This window comes from Salmo salar, chromosome ssa04 (assembly GCF_905237065.1).
Source record: "Salmo salar chromosome ssa04, Ssal_v3.1, whole genome shotgun sequence".
NCBI classification, from domain to species: Eukaryota; Metazoa; Chordata; class Actinopteri; order Salmoniformes; family Salmonidae; genus Salmo; species Salmo salar.
The window spans coordinates 78,724,701-78,742,200 of NC_059445.1; the positions used below are offsets into that span (position 1 = coordinate 78,724,701).

At 57.0% G+C, this 17,500-nt stretch overlaps 1 protein-coding gene across 12 annotated transcripts in view; it reads right to left on the reverse strand.

Annotated features, from left to right (window-relative positions):
- The window catches only part of LOC106603880 (transcription factor COE1-A), a 334,815-nt gene that overhangs the window by 42,289 nt on the left and 275,026 nt on the right, over positions 1 to 17,500 (reverse strand). For all 12 annotated transcript variants that reach the window (XM_045717375.1, XM_045717372.1, XM_045717371.1 and 9 more), the window contains exon 11: positions 15,106 to 15,194. In XM_045717375.1, the coding sequence (XP_045573331.1) occupies positions 15,106 to 15,194 (89 nt within the window). The remainder of the gene's footprint in view (positions 1 to 15,105; positions 15,195 to 17,500) is intronic.

Genomic DNA, 17,500 nt, shown 5'->3' on the forward strand with positions numbered 1-17,500 from the left:
ATATATGAGACAGTGTATTAGACACAGAGGAATGAAGGGATATATGAGACAGTGTATTACACACGAGGAATGAAGGGATATATGAGACAGTGTATTAGACACAGAGGAATGAAGGGATGGATGAGACAGTGTATTAGAGACAGAGGAATGAAGGGATATATGAGACAGTGTATTAGACACAGAGGAATGAAGGGATGGATATATGAGACAGTGTATTAGACACAGAGGAATGAAGGGATGGATATATGAGACAGTGTATTAGACACACAGGAATGAAGGGATATATGAGACAGTGTATTAGAGACAGAGGAATGAAGGGCTGGCAACACACTCTTGTTTCCTGTAAGCCTATTGGATGGACCTCTATATATTCTGCACATGCAGAAACACACAGACACTGGTTTAGCTTGGTATCCCTGGGGGAGTATGGCACCTGCTCAGGCTAATACAGGATATAAGACAAGTGGATGTTTTCCTCTATCAGGCCTCTCTCTCAAGCTCTCTCAAGCTCTCTCTCTTTCTCTCTCTCTCTCTCTCTCTCTCTCTCTCTCTCTCTCTCTCTCTCTCTCTCTCTCTCTCTCTCTCTCTCTCTCTCTCTCTCTCTCTCTCTCTCTCTCAGGGGACAGGGTTGTTTTTCTCAACTGTTTGGGGTATGTTGAGGGAGGGAGGGAGGGAGGGAGGAGGGGGCATGTGGGTGACAGAGGACCTCATGACCTGACTATAACCCTCTCAGCTCAACGCTAATGGCCTACAGTCTCAAAGGCTTTAAAGTAATGGATTGGATATTGCTTACTGAGTAGCACACTATCAATCTGAATCACAGACAATAGCCACATGACCTTATCCAAATGAGGTCCTCCTCAGCTTACAAACTGAGGCTTTGACAATCCAGTCTCATCAAGATATGGCTACTGAACTACAGATTTGACAGTACTGTAAACGCTTGTTTCTGGCCTGGACCAAGAGAATGCTGACCATTGTAAAACACCCTTTGAGGCGCCGGCTATGCCTGGCGGTGTACTGTAGAGCAGAGCTAGAGAGCAGACAGACCCAACTGGCTTTGTCACCATCACTACCTATAGAGGTTTATCAGGTCTGTCCTTCCCAGAACAGCTGCAGCCAGGCTGGGTGGTAGGCGTGGTAGAGGGGGTTGTGGGCTGGTCAGTACTAACACAGATAAACTCATCAGTGGGGGTGGTAGAGGGGTGGTGGGCTGGTCAGTACTAACACAGATAAACTCATCAGTGGGGGTGGTAGAGGGGGTGGTGGGCTGGTCAGTACTAACACAGATAAACTCATCAGTGGGGGTGGTAGAGGGGGTTGGGGGCTGGTCAGTACTAACACAGATAAACTCATCAGTGGGGGTGGTAGAGGGGGTGGTGGGCTGGTCAGTACTAACACAGATAAACTCATCAGTGGGGGTGGTAGAGGGGTTGTGGGCTGGTCAGTACTAACACAGATAAACTCATCAGTGGGCGTGGTAGAGGGGGTTGTGGGCTGGTCAGTACTAACACAGATAAACTCATCAGTGGGGGTGGTAGAGGGGGTGGTGGGATGGTCAGTACTAACACAGATAAACACATCAGTGGGGGTGGTAGAGGGGGTGGTGGGCTGGTCAGTACTAACACAGATAAACACATCAGTGGGGGTGGTAGAGAGGGGTGGTGGGCTGGTCAGTACTAACACAGATAAACTCATCAGTGGGGGTGGTAGAGGGGTGGTGGGCTGGTCAGTACTAACACAGATAAACACATCAGTGGGGGTGGTAGAGGGGGTGGTGGGCTGGTCAGTACTAACACAGATAAACACATCAGTGGGGGTGGTAGAGGGGGTGGTGGGCTGGTCAGTACTAACACAGATAAACTCATCAGTGGGGGTGGTAGTCCAGGTTGTTTTCAGTCATTTCCCTCACCAGAGTCCAGGTTGTTTTCAGTCATTTCCCTCACCAGAGTCCAGGTGAGATAGAAGACAGCCTACTCTAAGTCCATATAGTATGTGTGTGTTTGTGTGTGCTGACGGTCAGTGCCTGTGTTTCTCTCCCCATGTTCTCTCCTAAGGACCAGGCAGAGCAGAGCCAGGAGTAGCTGGGTCAGGAAGGGTAGGATGGGAACAGCCAGGAGCAGCTGGGTCAGGGAAGGTAGGATGGGAACAGCCAGGAGAAGCTGGGTCAGGGAGGGTAGGATGGGAACAGGAGCAGCTGGGTCAGGGAGGGTAGGATGGGAACAGCCAGGAGCAGCTGGGTCAGGGAGGGTAGGATGGGAACAGCCAGGAGCAGCTGGGTCAGGGAGGGTAGGTTGGGAAAAGCCAGGAGCAACTGGGTCAGGGAGGGTAGGATGGAAAAAAGGAGCAGGGCTGGGTAAGGGAGGGTAGGATGGGAACAGGAGCGGGGCTGGGTAAGGGAGTGTAGGATGGGAACAGCCAGGAGCAGCTGGGTCAGGGAGGGTAGGATGGGAACATCCAGGAGAAGCTGGGTCAGGGAGGGTAGGATGGGAACAGGAGCTGGGCTGGGTCAGGGAGGGTAGAATGGGAACAGGAGCGGGGCTGGGTCGGGGAGGGTAGGATGGGAACAGCCAGCAGCAGCTGGGTCAGGGAGGGTAGGATGGGAACAGGAGCTGGGCTGGGTCAGGGAGGGTAGAATGGGAACAGGAGTGGGGCTGGGTCAGGGAGGGTAGGATGGGAACAGCCAGCAGTAGCTGGGTCAGGGAGGGTAGGATGGGAACAGGAGTGGGGCTGGGTAAGGGAGTGTAGGATGGGAACAGCCAGGAGCAGCTGGGTCAGGGAGGGTAGGAAGGGAACAGGAGCGGGGCTGAGTCAGGGAGGGTAGGATGGGAACAGAACAGCAGGGCTGGGTAAGGGAGGGTAGGATGGAAACAGGAGCGGGGCTGGGTAAGGGAGGGTAGAATGGGAACAGGAGCGGGGTTGGGTAAGGGAGGGTAGGATGGGAACAGGACAGCAGGGCTGGGTAAGGGAGGGTAGGAAACAGGAGCAGGGCTGGGTAAGGGAGGGTAGGATGGGAACAGGACAGCAGGGCTGGGTCAGGGAGGGTAGGATAGGAACAGGAGCGGGGCTGGGTAAGGGAGGGTAGGATGGGAACGGGAGCAGGGCTGGGTAAGGGAGTGTAGGATGGGAACAGGACAGCAGGGCTGGGTAGGGGAGGGTAGGATGGGAACAGGACAGCAGGGCTGGGTAAGGGAGGGTAGGATGGGAACGGGAGTAGGGCTGGGTAAGGGAGTGTAGGATGGGAACAGGACAGCAGGGCTGGGTAAGGGTAAGGGAGGGTAGGATGGGAACAGGAACGGGGCTGGGTAAGGGAGGGTAGGATGGGAACAGGACAGCAGGGCTGGGTAAGGGTAAGGGAGGGTAGGATGGGACCAGGACAGTAGGGCTGGGTAAGGGAGGGTAGGATGGGAACAGGACAGCAGGGCTGGGTAAGGGAGGGTAGGATGGGAACAGGACAGCAGGGCTGGGTAGGGAGGGTAGGATGGGAACAGGAGCAGGGCTGGGTCAGGGAGGGAAGGATGGGAACATGACAGCAGGGCTGGGTAAGGGAGGGTAGGATGGGAACAGGAGCGGGGCTGGGTAAGGGAGGGTAGGATGGGAACAGGACAGCAGGGCTGGGTAAGGGAGGGTAGGATGGGAACAGGAGCAGGGCTGGGTAAGGGAGGGTAGGATGGGAACAGGAGCGGGGCTGGGTAAGGGAGGGTAGAATGGGAACAGGACAGCAGGGCTGGGTAAGGGAGGGTAGGAAACAGGAGCAGGGCTGGGTAATGGAGGGTTGGATGGGAACAGGAGCGGGGCTGGGTAAGGGAGGGTTGGATGGGAACAGGAGCGGGGCAGGGTAAGGGAGGGTAGGATGGAACAGGAGCGGGGCTGGGTAAGGGAGTGTAGGATGGGAACAGGACAGCAGGGCTGGGTAGGGGAGGGTAGGATGGGAACAGGACAGCAGGGCTGGGTAAGGGAGGGTAGGATGGGAACGGGAGTAGGGCTGGGTAAGGGAGTGTAGGATGGGAACAGGACAGCAGGGCTGGGTAAGGGTAAGGGAGGGTAGGATGGGAACAGGAACGGGGCTGGGTAAGGGAGGGTAGGATGGGAACAGGACAGCAGGGCTGGGTAAGGGTAAGGGAGGGTAGGATGGGACCAGGACAGTAGGGCTGGGTAAGGGAGGGTAGGATGGGAACAGGAGCAGGGCTGGGTCAGGGAGGGTAGGATGGGAACATGACAGCAGGGCTGGGTAAGGGAGGGTAGGATGGGAACAGGAGCGGGGCTGGGTAAGGGAGGGTAGGATGGGAACAGGACAGCAGGGCTGGGTAAGGGAGGGTAGGATGGGAACAGGAGCAGGGCTGGGTAAGGGAGGGTAGGATGGGAACAGGAGCGGGGCTGGGTAAGGGAGGGTAGGATGGGAACAGGACAGCAGGGCTGGGTAAGGGAGGGTAGGAAACAGGAGCAGGGCTGGGTAATGGAGGGTAGGAAACAGGAGCAGGGCTGGGTCAGGGAGGGTAGGATGGGAACAGGACAGCAGGGCTGGGTAAGGGAGGGTAGGATGGGAACAGGAGCGGGGCTGGGTAAGGGAGGGTAGGATGGGAACAGGAGCGGGGCTGGGTAAGGGAGGGTAGGATGGGAACAGGAGCGGGGCTGGGTAAGGGAGGGTTGGATGGGAACAGGAGCAGGGCTGGGTAAGGGAGGGCAGGATGGGAACAGGAGCGGGGCTGGGTAAGGGAGGGTTGGATGGGAACAGGAGCGGGGCTGGGTAAGGGAGGGTAGGAGGGAACAGGAGCGGGGCTGGGTAAGGGAGTGTAGGATGGGAACAGGACAGCAGGGCTGGGTAGGGGAGGGTAGGATGGGAACAGGACAGCAGGGCTGGGTAAAGAAGGGTAGGATGGGAACAGGACAGCAGGGCTGGGTAAGGGAGGGTAGGATGGGAACAGGACAGCAGGGCTGGGTAGGGAGGGTAGGATGGGAACAGGGGCAGGGCTGGGTCAGGGAGGGTAGGATGGGAACAGGAGCGGGGCTGGGTAAGGGAGGGTTGGATGGGAACAGGAGCAGGGCTGGGTAAGGGAGGGCAGGATGGGAACAGGACAGCAGGGCTGGGTAGGGAGGGTAGGATGGGAACAGGGGCAGGGCTGGGTCAGGGAGGGTAGGATGGGAACAGGAGCGGGGCTGGGTAAGGGAGGGTTGGATGGGAACAGGAGCGGGGCTGGGTAAGGGAGGGCAGGATGGGAACAGGAGCAGGGCTGGGTAAGGGAGGGTTGGATGGGAACAGGAGCGGGGCTGGGTAAGGGAGGGTTGGATGGGAACAGGAGCGGGGCTGGGTAAGGGAGGGTAGGATGGGAACAGCCAGCAGCAGCTGGGTCAGGGAGGGTAGGATGGGAACAGGAGCTGGGCTGGGTCAGGGAGGGTAGAATGGGAACAGGAGTGGGGCTGGGTCAGGGAGGGTAGGATGGGAACAGCCAGCAGTAGCTGGGTCAGGGAGGGTAGGATGGGAACAGGAGTGGGGCTGGGTAAGGGAGTGTAGGATGGGAACAGCCAGGAGCAGCTGGGTCAGGGAGGGTAGGAAGGGAACAGGAGCGGGGCTGAGTCAGGGAGGGTAGGATGGGAACAGAACAGCAGGGCTGGGTAAGGGAGGGTAGGATGGAAACAGGAGCGGGGCTGGGTAAGGGAGGGTAGAATGGGAACAGGAGCGGGGTTGGGTAAGGGAGGGTAGGATGGGAACAGGACAGCAGGGCTGGGTAAGGGAGGGTAGGAAACAGGAGCAGGGCTGGGTAAGGGAGGGTAGGATGGGAACAGGACAGCAGGGCTGGGTCAGGGAGGGTAGGATAGGAACAGGAGCGGGGCTGGGTAAGGGAGGGTAGGATGGGAACGGGAGCAGGGCTGGGTAAGGGAGTGTAGGATGGGAACAGGACAGCAGGGCTGGGTAGGGGAGGGTAGGATGGGAACAGGACAGCAGGGCTGGGTAAGGGAGGGGTAGGATGGGAACGGGAGTAGGGCTGGGTAAGGGAGTGTAGGATGGGAACAGGACAGCAGGGCTGGGTAAGGGTAAGGGAGGGTAGGATGGGAACAGGAACGGGGCTGGGTAAGGGAGGGTAGGATGGGAACAGGACAGCAGGGCTGGGTAAGGGTAAGGGAGGGTAGGATGGGAACAGGACAGTAGGGCTGGGTAAGGGAGGGTAGGATGGGAACAGGACAGCAGGGCTGGGTAAGGGAGGGTAGGATGGGAACAGGACAGCAGGGCTGGGTAGGGAGGGTAGGATGGGAACAGGAGCAGGGCTGGGTCAGGGAGGGAAGGATGGGAACATGACAGCAGGGCTGGGTAAGGGAGGGTAGGATGGGAACAGGAGCGGGGCTGGGTAAGGGAGGGTAGGATGGGAACAGGACAGCAGGGCTGGGTAAGGGAGGGTAGGATGGGAACAGGAGCAGGGCTGGGTAAGGGAGGGTAGGATGGGAACAGGAGCGGGGCTGGGTAAGGGAGGGTAGAATGGGAACAGGACAGCAGGGCTGGGTAAGGGAGGGTAGGAAACAGGAGCAGGGCTGGGTAATGGAGGGTTGGATGGGAACAGGAGCGGGGCTGGGTAAGGGAGGGTTGGATGGGAACAGGAGCGGGGCAGGGTAAGGGAGGGTAGGATGGAACAGGAGCGGGGCTGGGTAAGGGAGTGTAGGATGGGAACAGGACAGCAGGGCTGGGTAGGGGAGGGTAGGATGGGAACAGGACAGCAGGGCTGGGTAAGGGAGGGTAGGATGGGAACGGGAGTAGGGCTGGGTAAGGGAGTGTAGGATGGGAACAGGACAGCAGGGCTGGGTAAGGGTAAGGGAGGGTAGGATGGGAACAGGAACGGGGCTGGGTAAGGGAGGGTAGGATGGGAACAGGACAGCAGGGCTGGGTAAGGGTAAGGGAGGGTAGGATGGGAACAGGACAGTAGGGCTGGGTAAGGGAGGGTAGGATGGGAACAGGAGCAGGGCTGGGTCAGGGAGGGTAGGATGGGAACATGACAGCAGGGCTGGGTAAGGGAGGGTAGGATGGGAACAGGAGCGGGGCTGGGTAAGGGAGGGTAGGATGGGAACAGGACAGCAGGGCTGGGTAAGGGAGGGTAGGATGGGAACAGGAGCAGGGCTGGGTAAGGGAGGGTAGGATGGGAACAGGAGCGGGGCTGGGTAAGGGAGGGTAGGATGGGAACAGGACAGCAGGGTGGGTAAGGGAGGGTAGGATGGGAACAGGACAGCAGGGCTGGGTAAGGGAGGGCAGGATGGGAACAGGAGGAAGGGCTGGGTAAGGGAGGGTAGGATGGGAACAGGACAGCAGGGCTGGGTAAGGGAGGGTAGGATCGGAACAGGAGCGGGGCTGTGTAAGGGAGGGCAGGATGGGAACAGGAGCAGGGCTGGGTAAGGGTGGGTTGGATGGGAACAGGAGCGGGGCTGGGTAAGGGAGGGTAGGATGGGAACAGGAGCGGGGCTGGGTAAGGGAGGGTAGGATGGGAACAGGAGCGGGGCTGGGTAAGGGAGGGTAGGATGGGAACAGGAGCGGGGCTGGGTAAGGGAGGGTAGGATGGGAACAGGAGCGGGGCTGGGTAAGGGAGGGTTGAATGGGAACAGGAGCGGGGCTGGGTAAGGGAGGGTTGGATGGGAACAGGAGCTGGGCTGGGTAAGGGAGGGTAGGATGGGAACAGGAAAGGGCTGGGTAAGGGAGGGTAGGATGGGAACAGGACAGCAGGGTGGGTAAGGGAGGGTAGGATGGGAACAGGACAGCAGGGCTGGGTAAGGGTAAGGGAGGGTAGGATGGGAACAGGACAGTAGGGCTGGGTAAGGGAGGGTAGGATGGGAACAGGAGCAGGGCTGGGTCAGGGAGGGTAGGATGGGAACATGACAGCAGGGCTGGGTAAGGGAGGGTAGGATGGGAACAGGAGCGGGGCTGGGTAAGGGAGGGTAGGATGGGAACAGGACAGCAGGGCTGGGTAAGGGAGGGTAGGATGGGAACAGGAGCAGGGCTGGGTAAGGGAGGGTAGGATGGGAACAGGAGCGGGGCTGGGTAAGGGAGGGTAGGATGGGAACAGGACAGCAGGGCTGGGTAAGGGAGGGTAGGAAACAGGAGCAGGGCTGGGTAATGGAGGGTAGGAAACAGGAGCAGGGCTGGGTCAGGGAGGGTAGGATGGGAACAGGACAGCAGGGCTGGGTAAGGGAGGGTAGGATGGGAACAGGAGCGGGGCTGGGTAAGGGAGGGTAGGATGGGGAACAGGAGCGGGGCTGGGTAAGGGAGGGTAGGATGGGAACAGGAGCGGGGCTGGGTAAGGGAGGGTTGGATGGGAACAGGAGCAGGGCTGGGTAAGGGAGGGCAGGATGGGAACAGGAGCGGGGCTGGGTAAGGGAGGGTTGGATGGGAACAGGAGCGGGGCTGGGTAAGGGAGGGTAGGATGGAACAGGAGCGGGGCTGGGTAAGGGAGTGTAGGATGGGAACAGGACAGCAGGGCTGGGTAGGGGAGGGTAGGATGGGAACAGGACAGCAGGGCTGGGTAAAGAAGGGTAGGATGGGAACAGGACAGCAGGGCTGGGTAAGGGAGGGTAGGATGGGAACAGGACAGCAGGGCTGGGTAGGGAGGGTAGGATGGGAACAGGGGCAGGGGCTGGGTCAGGGAGGGTAGGATGGGAACAGGAGCGGGGCTGGGTAAGGGAGGGTTGGATGGGAACAGGAGCAGGGCTGGGTAAGGGAGGGCAGGATGGGAACAGGACAGCAGGGCTGGGTAGGGAGGGTAGGATGGGAACAGGGGCAGGGCTGGGTCAGGGAGGGTAGGATGGGAACAGGAGCGGGGCTGGGTAAGGGAGGGTTGGATGGGAACAGGAGCGGGGCTGGGTAAGGGAGGGCAGGATGGGAACAGGAGCAGGGCTGGGTAAGGGAGGGTTGGATGGGAACAGGAGCGGGGCTGGGTAAGGGAGGGTTGGATGGGAACAGGAGCGGGGCTGGGTAAGGGAGTGTAGAATGGGAACAGGAGCGGGGCTGGGTAAGGGAGGGTAGGATGGGAACAGGACAGCAGGGCTGGGTAAGGGAGGGTAGAATGGGAACAGGAGCGGGGCTGGGTAAGGGAGTGTAGGATGGGAACAGGAGCGGGGCTGGGTAAGGGAGGGTAGGATGGGAACAGGAGCGGGGCTGGGTAAGGGAGGGTTGGATGGGAACAGGAGCAGGGCTGGGTAAGGGAGGGCAGGATGGGAACAGGAGCGGGGCTGGGTAAGGGAGGGTTGGATGGGAACAGGAGCGGGGCTGGGTAAGGGAGGGTAGGATGGAACAGGAGCGGGGCTGGGTAAGGGAGTGTAGGATGGGAACAGGACAGCAGGGCTGGGTAGGGGAGGGTAGGATGGGAACAGGACAGCAGGGCTGGGTAAGGGAGGGTAGGATGGGAACGGGAGTAGGGCTTGGTAAGGGAGTGTAGGATGGGAACAGGACAGCAGGACTGGGTAAGGGTAAGGGAGGGTAGGATGGGAACAGGAACGGGGCTGGGTAAGGGAGGGTAGGATGGGAACAGGACAGCAGGGCTGGGTAAGGGTAAGGGAGGGTAGGATGGGAACAGGACAGTAGGGCTGGGTAAGGGAGGGTAGGATGGGAACAGGACAGCAGGGCTGGGTAAGGGAGGGTAGGATGGGAACAGGACAGCAGGGCTGGGTAGGGAGGGTAGGATGGGAACAGGAGCAGGGCTGGGTCAGGGAGGGTAGGATGGGAACATGACAGCAGGGCTGGGTAAGGGAGGGTAGGATGGGAACAGGAGCGGGGCTGGGTAAGGGAGGGTAGGATGGGGAACAGGACAGCAGGGCTGGGTAAGGGAGGGTAGGATGGGAACAGGAGCAGGGCTGGGTAAGGGAGGGTAGGATGGGAACAGGAGCGGGGCTGGGTAAGGGAGGGTAGGATGGGAACAGGACAGCAGGGCTGGGTAAGGGAGGGTAGGAAACAGGAGCAGGGCTGGGTAATGGAGGGTAGGAAACAGGAGCAGGGCTGAGTCAGGGAGGGTAGGATGGGAACAGGACAGCAGGGCTGGGTAAGGGAGGGTAGGATGGGAACAGGAGCGGGGCTGGGTAAGGGAGGGTAGGATGGGAACAGGAGCGGGGCTGGGTAAGGGAGGGTAGGATGGGAACAGGACAGCAGGGCTGGGTAAGGGAGGGTAGGATGGGAACAGGAGGAAGGGCTGGGTAAGGGAGGGTAGGATGGGAACAGGAGGAAGGGCTGGGTAAGGGAGGGTAGGATGGGAACAGGAGCTGGGCTGGGTAAGGGAGGGTAGGATGGGAACAGGAAAGGGCTGGGTAAGGGAGGGTAGGATGGGAACAGGACAGCAGGGTGGGTAAGGGAGGGTAGGATGGGAACAGGACAGCAGGGCTGGGTAAGGGTAAGGGAGGGTAGGATGGGAACAGGACAGCAGGGCTGGGTAAGGGAGGGTAGGATGGGAACAGGACAGGACAGCAGGGCTGGGTAGGGAGGGTAGGATGGGAACAGGGGCAGGGCTGGGTCAGGGAGGGCAGGATGGGAACAGGACAGCAGGGCTGGGTAAGGGAGGGTAGGATGGGAACAGGAGCGGGGCTGTGTAAGGGAGGGCAGGATGGGAACAAGAGCAGGGCTGGGTAAGGGAGGGTTGGATGGGAACAGGAGCGGGGCTGGGTAAGGGAGGGTTGGATGGGAACAGGAGCAGGGCTGGGTAAGGGAGGGTTGGATGGGAACAGGAGCGGGGCTGGGTAAGGGAGTGTAGAATGGGAACAGGAGCGGGGCTGGGTAAGGGAGGGTAGGATGGGAACAGGACAGCAGGGCTGGGTAACCGAGGGTAGAATGGGAACAGGAGCGGGGCTGGGTAAGGGAGTGTAGGATGGGAACAGGAGCGGGGCTGGGTAAGGGAGGGTAGGATGGGAACAGGAGGAAGGGCTGGGTAAGGGAGGGTAGGATGGGAACAGGAGCTGGGCTCGGTAAGGGAGGGTAGGATGGGAACAGGAGCTGGGCTGGGTAAGGGAGGGTAGGATGGGAACAGGAAAGGGCTGGGTAAGGGAGGGTAGGATGGGAACAGGACAGCAGGGTGGGTAAGGGAGGGTAGGATGGGAACAGGACAGCAGGGCTGGGTAAGGGAGGGCAGGATGGGAACAGGAGGAAGGGCTGGGTAAGGGAGGGTAGGATGGGAACAGGACAGCAGGGCTGGGTAAGGGAGGGTAGGATCGGAACAGGAGCGGGGCTGTGTAAGGGAGGGCAGGATGGGAACAGGAGCAGGGCTGGGTAAGGGTGGGTTGGATGGGAACAGGAGCGGGGCTGGGTAAGGGAGGGTAGGATGGGAACAGGAGCGGGGCTGGGTAAGGGAGGGTAGGATGGGAACAGGAGCGGGGCTGGGTAAGGGAGGGTAGGATGGGAACAGGAGCGGGGCTGGGTAAGGGAGGGTAGGATGGGAACAGGAGCGGGGCTGGGTAAGGGAGGGTTGAATGGGAACAGGAGCGGGGCTGGGTAAGGGAGGGTTGGATGGGAACAGGAGCTGGGCTGGGTAAGGGAGGGTAGGATGGGAACAGGAAAGGGCTGGGTAAGGGAGGGTAGGATGGGAACAGGACAGCAGGGTGGGTAAGGGAGGGTAGGATGGGAACAGGACAGCAGGGCTGGGTAAGGGAGGGTAGGATGGGAACAGGAGCAGGGCTGGGTAGGGGAGGGTAGGATGGAACAGGAGCGGGGCTGGGTAAGGGAGGGTAGGATGGGAACAGGAGCGGGGCTGGGTAAGGGAGGGTAGGATGGGAACAGGACAGCAGGGCTGGGTAAGGGAGGGCAGGATGGGAACAGGAGCGGGGCTGTGTAAGGGAGGGTTGGATGGGAACAGGAGCGGGGCTGGGTAAGAGAGGGTAGGATGGGAACAGGAGCGGGGCTGGGTAAGGGAGGGTAGGATGGGAACAGGAGCGGGGCTGGGTAAGGGAGGGTAGGATGGGAACAGGAGCTGGGCTGGGTAAGGGAGGGTAGGATGGAACAGGAGCGGGGCTGGGTAAGGGAGGGTAGGATGGGAACAGGAGCGGGGCTGGGTAAGGGAGGGTAGGATGGGAACAGGACAGCAGGGCTGGGTAAGGGAGTGTAGGATGGGAACAGGAGCGGGGCTGGGTAAGGGAGGGTAGGATGGGAACAGGAGCGGGGCTGGGTAAGGGAGGGCAGGATGGGAACAGGAGCGGGGCTGGGTAAGGGAGGGCAGGATGGGAACAGGAGCGGGGCTGTGTAAGGGAGGGTAGGATGGGAACAGGAGCGGGGCTGGGTAAGGGAGGGTAGGATGGGAACAGGAGCGGGGCTGGGTAAGGGAGGGTAGGATGGGAACAGCAGCGGGGCTGGGTAAGGGAGGGTAGGATGGGAACAGGAGCGGTGCTGGGTAAGGGAGGGTAGGATGGGAACAGCAGCGGGGCAGGGTAAGGCTAGCGGAGGAGTGGAGAAGCTCCTAATGACCTTTCTGTTCCTCTATAAGTGTTGTTCTTCCAGCAGGGCGACAGAGTATGGGTGCATATAACAAGATAAAGTGCTGTATATTTATTACTTCCAAAGAATCAATTTACACTCTGCTTTTCTGCAGCTCACACACACACACACACACACACACACACACACACACACACACACACACACTGCAGGTGAGGGAATAAAGGATTGTTGCTTTGCTTTGGTACCATCTCTAGGTAACGTTAACTGCTCTTCTACAGCAGTGATGTCAACGTCTCTGCCCTTCCATTGAACGTGTTCGCACAGCCACATGTGACATCGTTAACACATGTGCAGGAAGGAGTCTGTGTGTCGTTGACATTGGAGATGAATAAGGACTCCACCGTTGTTGGCACGTGAGTCTGTTCACTTTGATGTCACATGTGAGCGTTTCTGGACGCGCTTTAGTGAGAAACAACTCATCAGATGGAGACAGCTGGGGAACACCCAGGGTCATGACCCACTACGGCTACAGAACACTAAGGTTCAGCTGGGGAACACCCAGGGTCGTGACCCACTGCGGCTACAGAACACTAAGGTTCAGCTGGGGAACACCCAGGGTCGTGATCCACTACGGCTACAGAACACTAAGGTTCAGCTGGGGAACACCCAGGGTCGTGACCCACTACGGCTACAGAACACTAAGGTTCAGCTGGGGAACACCCAGGGTCGTGATCCACTACGGCTACAGAACACTAAGGTTCAGCTGGGGAACACCCAGGGTCGTGATCCACTACGGCTACAGAACACTAAGGTTCAGCTGGGGAACACCCAGGGTCGTGATCCACTGCGGCTACAGAACACTAAGGTTCAGCTGGGGAACACCCAGGGTCGTGACCCACTACGGCTACAGAACACTAAGGTTCAGCTGGGGAACACCCAGGGTCGTGATCCACTACGGCTACAGAACACTAAGGTTCAGCTGGGGAACACCCAGGGTCGTGACCCACTACGGCTACAGAACACTAAGGTTCAGCTGGGGAACACCCAGGGTCGTGATCCACTACGGCTACAGAACACTAAGGTTCAGCTGGGGAACACCCAGGGTCGTGATCCACTTCGGCTACAGAACACTAAGGTTCAGCTGGGGAACACCCAGGGTCGTGACCCACTACGGCTACAGAACACTAAGGTTCAGCTGGGGAACACCCAGGGTCGTAACCCACTACGGCTACAGAACACTAAGGTTCAGCTGGGGAACACCCAGGGTCGTGATCCACTACGGCTACAGAACACTAAGGTTCAGCTGGGGAAGACCCAGGGTCGTGACCCACTACGGCTACAGAACACTAAGGTTCAGCTGGGGAACACCCAGGGTCGTGATCCACTACGGCTACAGAACACTAAGGTTCAGCTGGGGAACACCCAGGGTCGTGACCCACTACGGCTACAGAACACTAAGGTTCAGCTGGGGAACACCCAGGGTCGTGATCCACTACGGCTACAGAACACTAAGGTTCAGCTGGGGAACACCCAGGGTCGTGACCCACTACAGCTACAGAACACTAAGGTTCAGCTGGGGAACACCCAGGGTCGTATTCCACTATAGCTACAGAACACTAAGGTTCAGCTGGGGAACACCCAGGGTCGTGATCCACTACGGCGACAGAACACTAAGGTTCAGCTGGGCAACACCCAGGGTCATGGCCACTACGGCTACAGAACACTAAGGTTCAGCTGGGGAACACCCAGGGTCGTGACCCACTACGGCTACAGAACACTAAGGTTCAGCTGGGGAACACCCAGGGTCGTGACCCACTACAGCTACAGAACACTAAGGTTCAGCTGGGGAACACCCAGGGTCGTGACCCACTACGGCTACAGAACACTAAGGTTCAGCTGGGGAACACCCAGGAACGTGACCCACTACGGCTACAGAACACTAAGGTTCAGCTGGGGAACACCCAGGGTCGTGACCCACTACGGCTACAGAACACTAAGGTTCAGCTGGGGAACACCCAGGGTCGTGACCCACTATGGCTACAGAACACTAAGGTTCAGCTGGATCCCAGGGTCCTGACCCAACACGGCTACAGAACACTAAGGTTCAGCTGGATCTGCAGGGTCGTGACCCACTACGACTACAGTACACTAAGGTTCAGCTAGATCCCAGGGTCGTGACCCACTACGGCTACAGAACACTAAGGTTCAGCTGGATCTGCAGGGTCGTGACCCACTACGGCTACAGAACACTAAGGTTCAGCTGGATCTGCAGGGTCGTGACCCACTACGGCTACAGAACACTAAGGTTCAGTTGGATCTGCAGGGTCGTGACCCAACACGGCTACAGAACACTAAGGTTCAGCTGGATCCCAGGGTCATGACCCACTACGACTACAGAACACTAAGGTTCAGCTGGATCTGCAGGAGTGCTGTACTGGATGTTCATTTGACTTTGATTGTATTGATATTGATATTTGTACCGCACTGTTGAGGGAGCTTACAAGTAAGCATTTCACTGCACCTTTATATACCTGCTTTAAACTGTGTACGTTACGAATAACCTTTGATTTGATTTGGATTTGGAGAGGACAAAACTGACACATCTAAAGAGAAATGATCCGTTGGTCGTAATGGTTTAGACGTGTAGACTCTGATTGGACAGTTAGGGTACAGGCTGTGGACTGATTGGTCATTTGAAGAACAGGAAATGTGACTGGTACCTTTGGAAGGCGTTCTGGATCCCCAGGGTGCCGGGGGATGACCTTCTGCAGTCGCTGGAAACCGTAGTCGATGGTGGGTTCGTTTAGAGCTGAGGACACACACACGCACAATACTGAACGGTTAGAGTACTGTAATATAATCTTATAACAATGAATGTTTTCGTCATACGGTCAGAATATCATCTGGAATGGAGTTCACTCTTCGTACAGTATTCATCTTGTTTTATTAATTTTACAGCTCATTTCTGAAGTTGTGTTCAACAGGAAGTACAATATGTGTATCTATCAAGAGTAGGAAAGTGACTGTCCTGAATACATCGAGGAACCAGACTGGTACCAAGGCCCTTTCCAGCCTGTGATTGCTTTAAAGGGGCAATACGTAGTTGCTACACCTATTTTTTTTACTTGTTAATTAATGATATAAACCCATTGATTCTTCAAGAATATAACTTAGGAATGTCTCATGAGCTTAGTTTAACTGTCACACCCCATGAGAACACAACAGATAAGCTTGTTTTTCTCCAATGTTTGTAAACATTGTAAACGTAAACAAACACTGTACACTCACAACATGGTTAATAAAAATCATTTTGATATCATGGATGGTCAGTCATTGCGTCTATTAATCTGAGAGTGGTTACATTTCTCCAGGCCCTTAGCTTTTTACCAAAACAGGCTTTCACTGACATTTTCATCATGTCCCTGTCCGAGTCTGTACTACCAACATGTTTTAAGCAGAACACCATAGGGCCTGTGCCCGAGAACACTAAGATAACCTGCCTAAATGACTACCGACCCGTAGCACTCACGTCTGTAGCCATGAAGTGCTTAGAAAGGCTGATCCATGGCTCACATCAACACCATTATCCCAGAAACCCTAGACACACTCCAATTTGCATACCGTCACAACAGATCCACAGATGATGCAATCTCTATTGCACTTCACACTGCCCTTTCCGACCGGGACAAAAGGAACACCTATGTGAGAATGCTGTTCATTGACTACAGCTCAGCGTTCAACACCATAGTACCCTCAAAGATCATCACTAAGCTAAGGATCCTGGGACTAAATACCTCCCTCTGCAACTGGATCCTGGACTTCCTGACGTGCCGCCCCCAGGTGGTAAGGGTAGGTAACAACACATCCACCACGCTGATCCTCAACACAGGGGACCCTCAGGGGTGCGTGCTCAGTCCCCTCCTGTACTCCCTGTTCACTCATGACTGCAAGGCCAGGCACGACATCAACACCATCATTAAGTTTGCCGATGACACAACAGTGGTAGGCCTGATCACCGACAATGACGAGACAGCCTATAGGGGGGAGGTCAGAGACCTGGCCGTGTGGTGCCAGGACAACAACCTCTCCCTCAACATGATCAAGACAAAGGAGATGATTGTGGACTACAGGAAAAAGAGGACCGAGCACGCCCCCATTCTCATCGACGGGGCTGCAGTGGAGCAGGTAGAGAGCTTCAAGTTCCTTGGTGTCCACATCACCAACAAACTAACATTGTCCAAGCACACCAAGACAGTCGTGAAGAGGGCTTGACAAAACCTATTCCCCCTCAGGAGACTGAAAAGATTTGGCATGGGTCCTCAGATCCTCAAAAGGTTCAACAGCTGCACCATCGAGAGCATCCTGACTGGTTGCATCACTGCCTGGTACGGCAACTGCTCGGCCTCTGACCGCAAGGCACTACAGAGGGTAGTGCAAACGGCCCAGTACATCACTGGTGCCAAGCTCCCTGCCATCCAGGACCTCTATACCAGGCGGTGTCAGAGGAAGGTCCTAAAAATTGTCAAAGACTCCAGCCACCCTAGTCATAGACTGTTCTCTCTGCTATCGCAGAGCAAGTGGTACCGGAGCGCCAAGTCTAGGTCCAAGAGGCTTCTAAACAGCTTCTACCCCCAAGCCATGACTCCTGAACACCTAATCAAATGGCTACCCAGACCATTTGCATTCCCCCCCCCCCCTTACACCGCTGCTACTCTCTGTTGTTGTCATCTATGCATAGTCACTTTAATAACTACATTTACATACTACCTCAACTAACCGGTGCCCCCGCACATTGACTCTGTACCGGTACCCCCTGTATATAGTCTCGCTATTGTTATTTTACTGCTGCTCTTAAATTACTTGTTACTTTTATTTTTTATTCTTATCTGTTTGTTTTTTTTAACTACATTGTTGGTAAGTAAGCATTTCACTGTAAGGTCTACACCTGTTGTATTCGGCGCATGTGACTAATACAATTTGATTTGATTTGAGAGCAGCTTTGTTATTGTTTTAACTGTGGATTCACCCTTTAAAGTGAGCTTTTTATTAGTTAAACTATCTAGAGATAACAAAGCTAATGTAAAGAAGAGTGGAGGGGATTTACATATATGATCG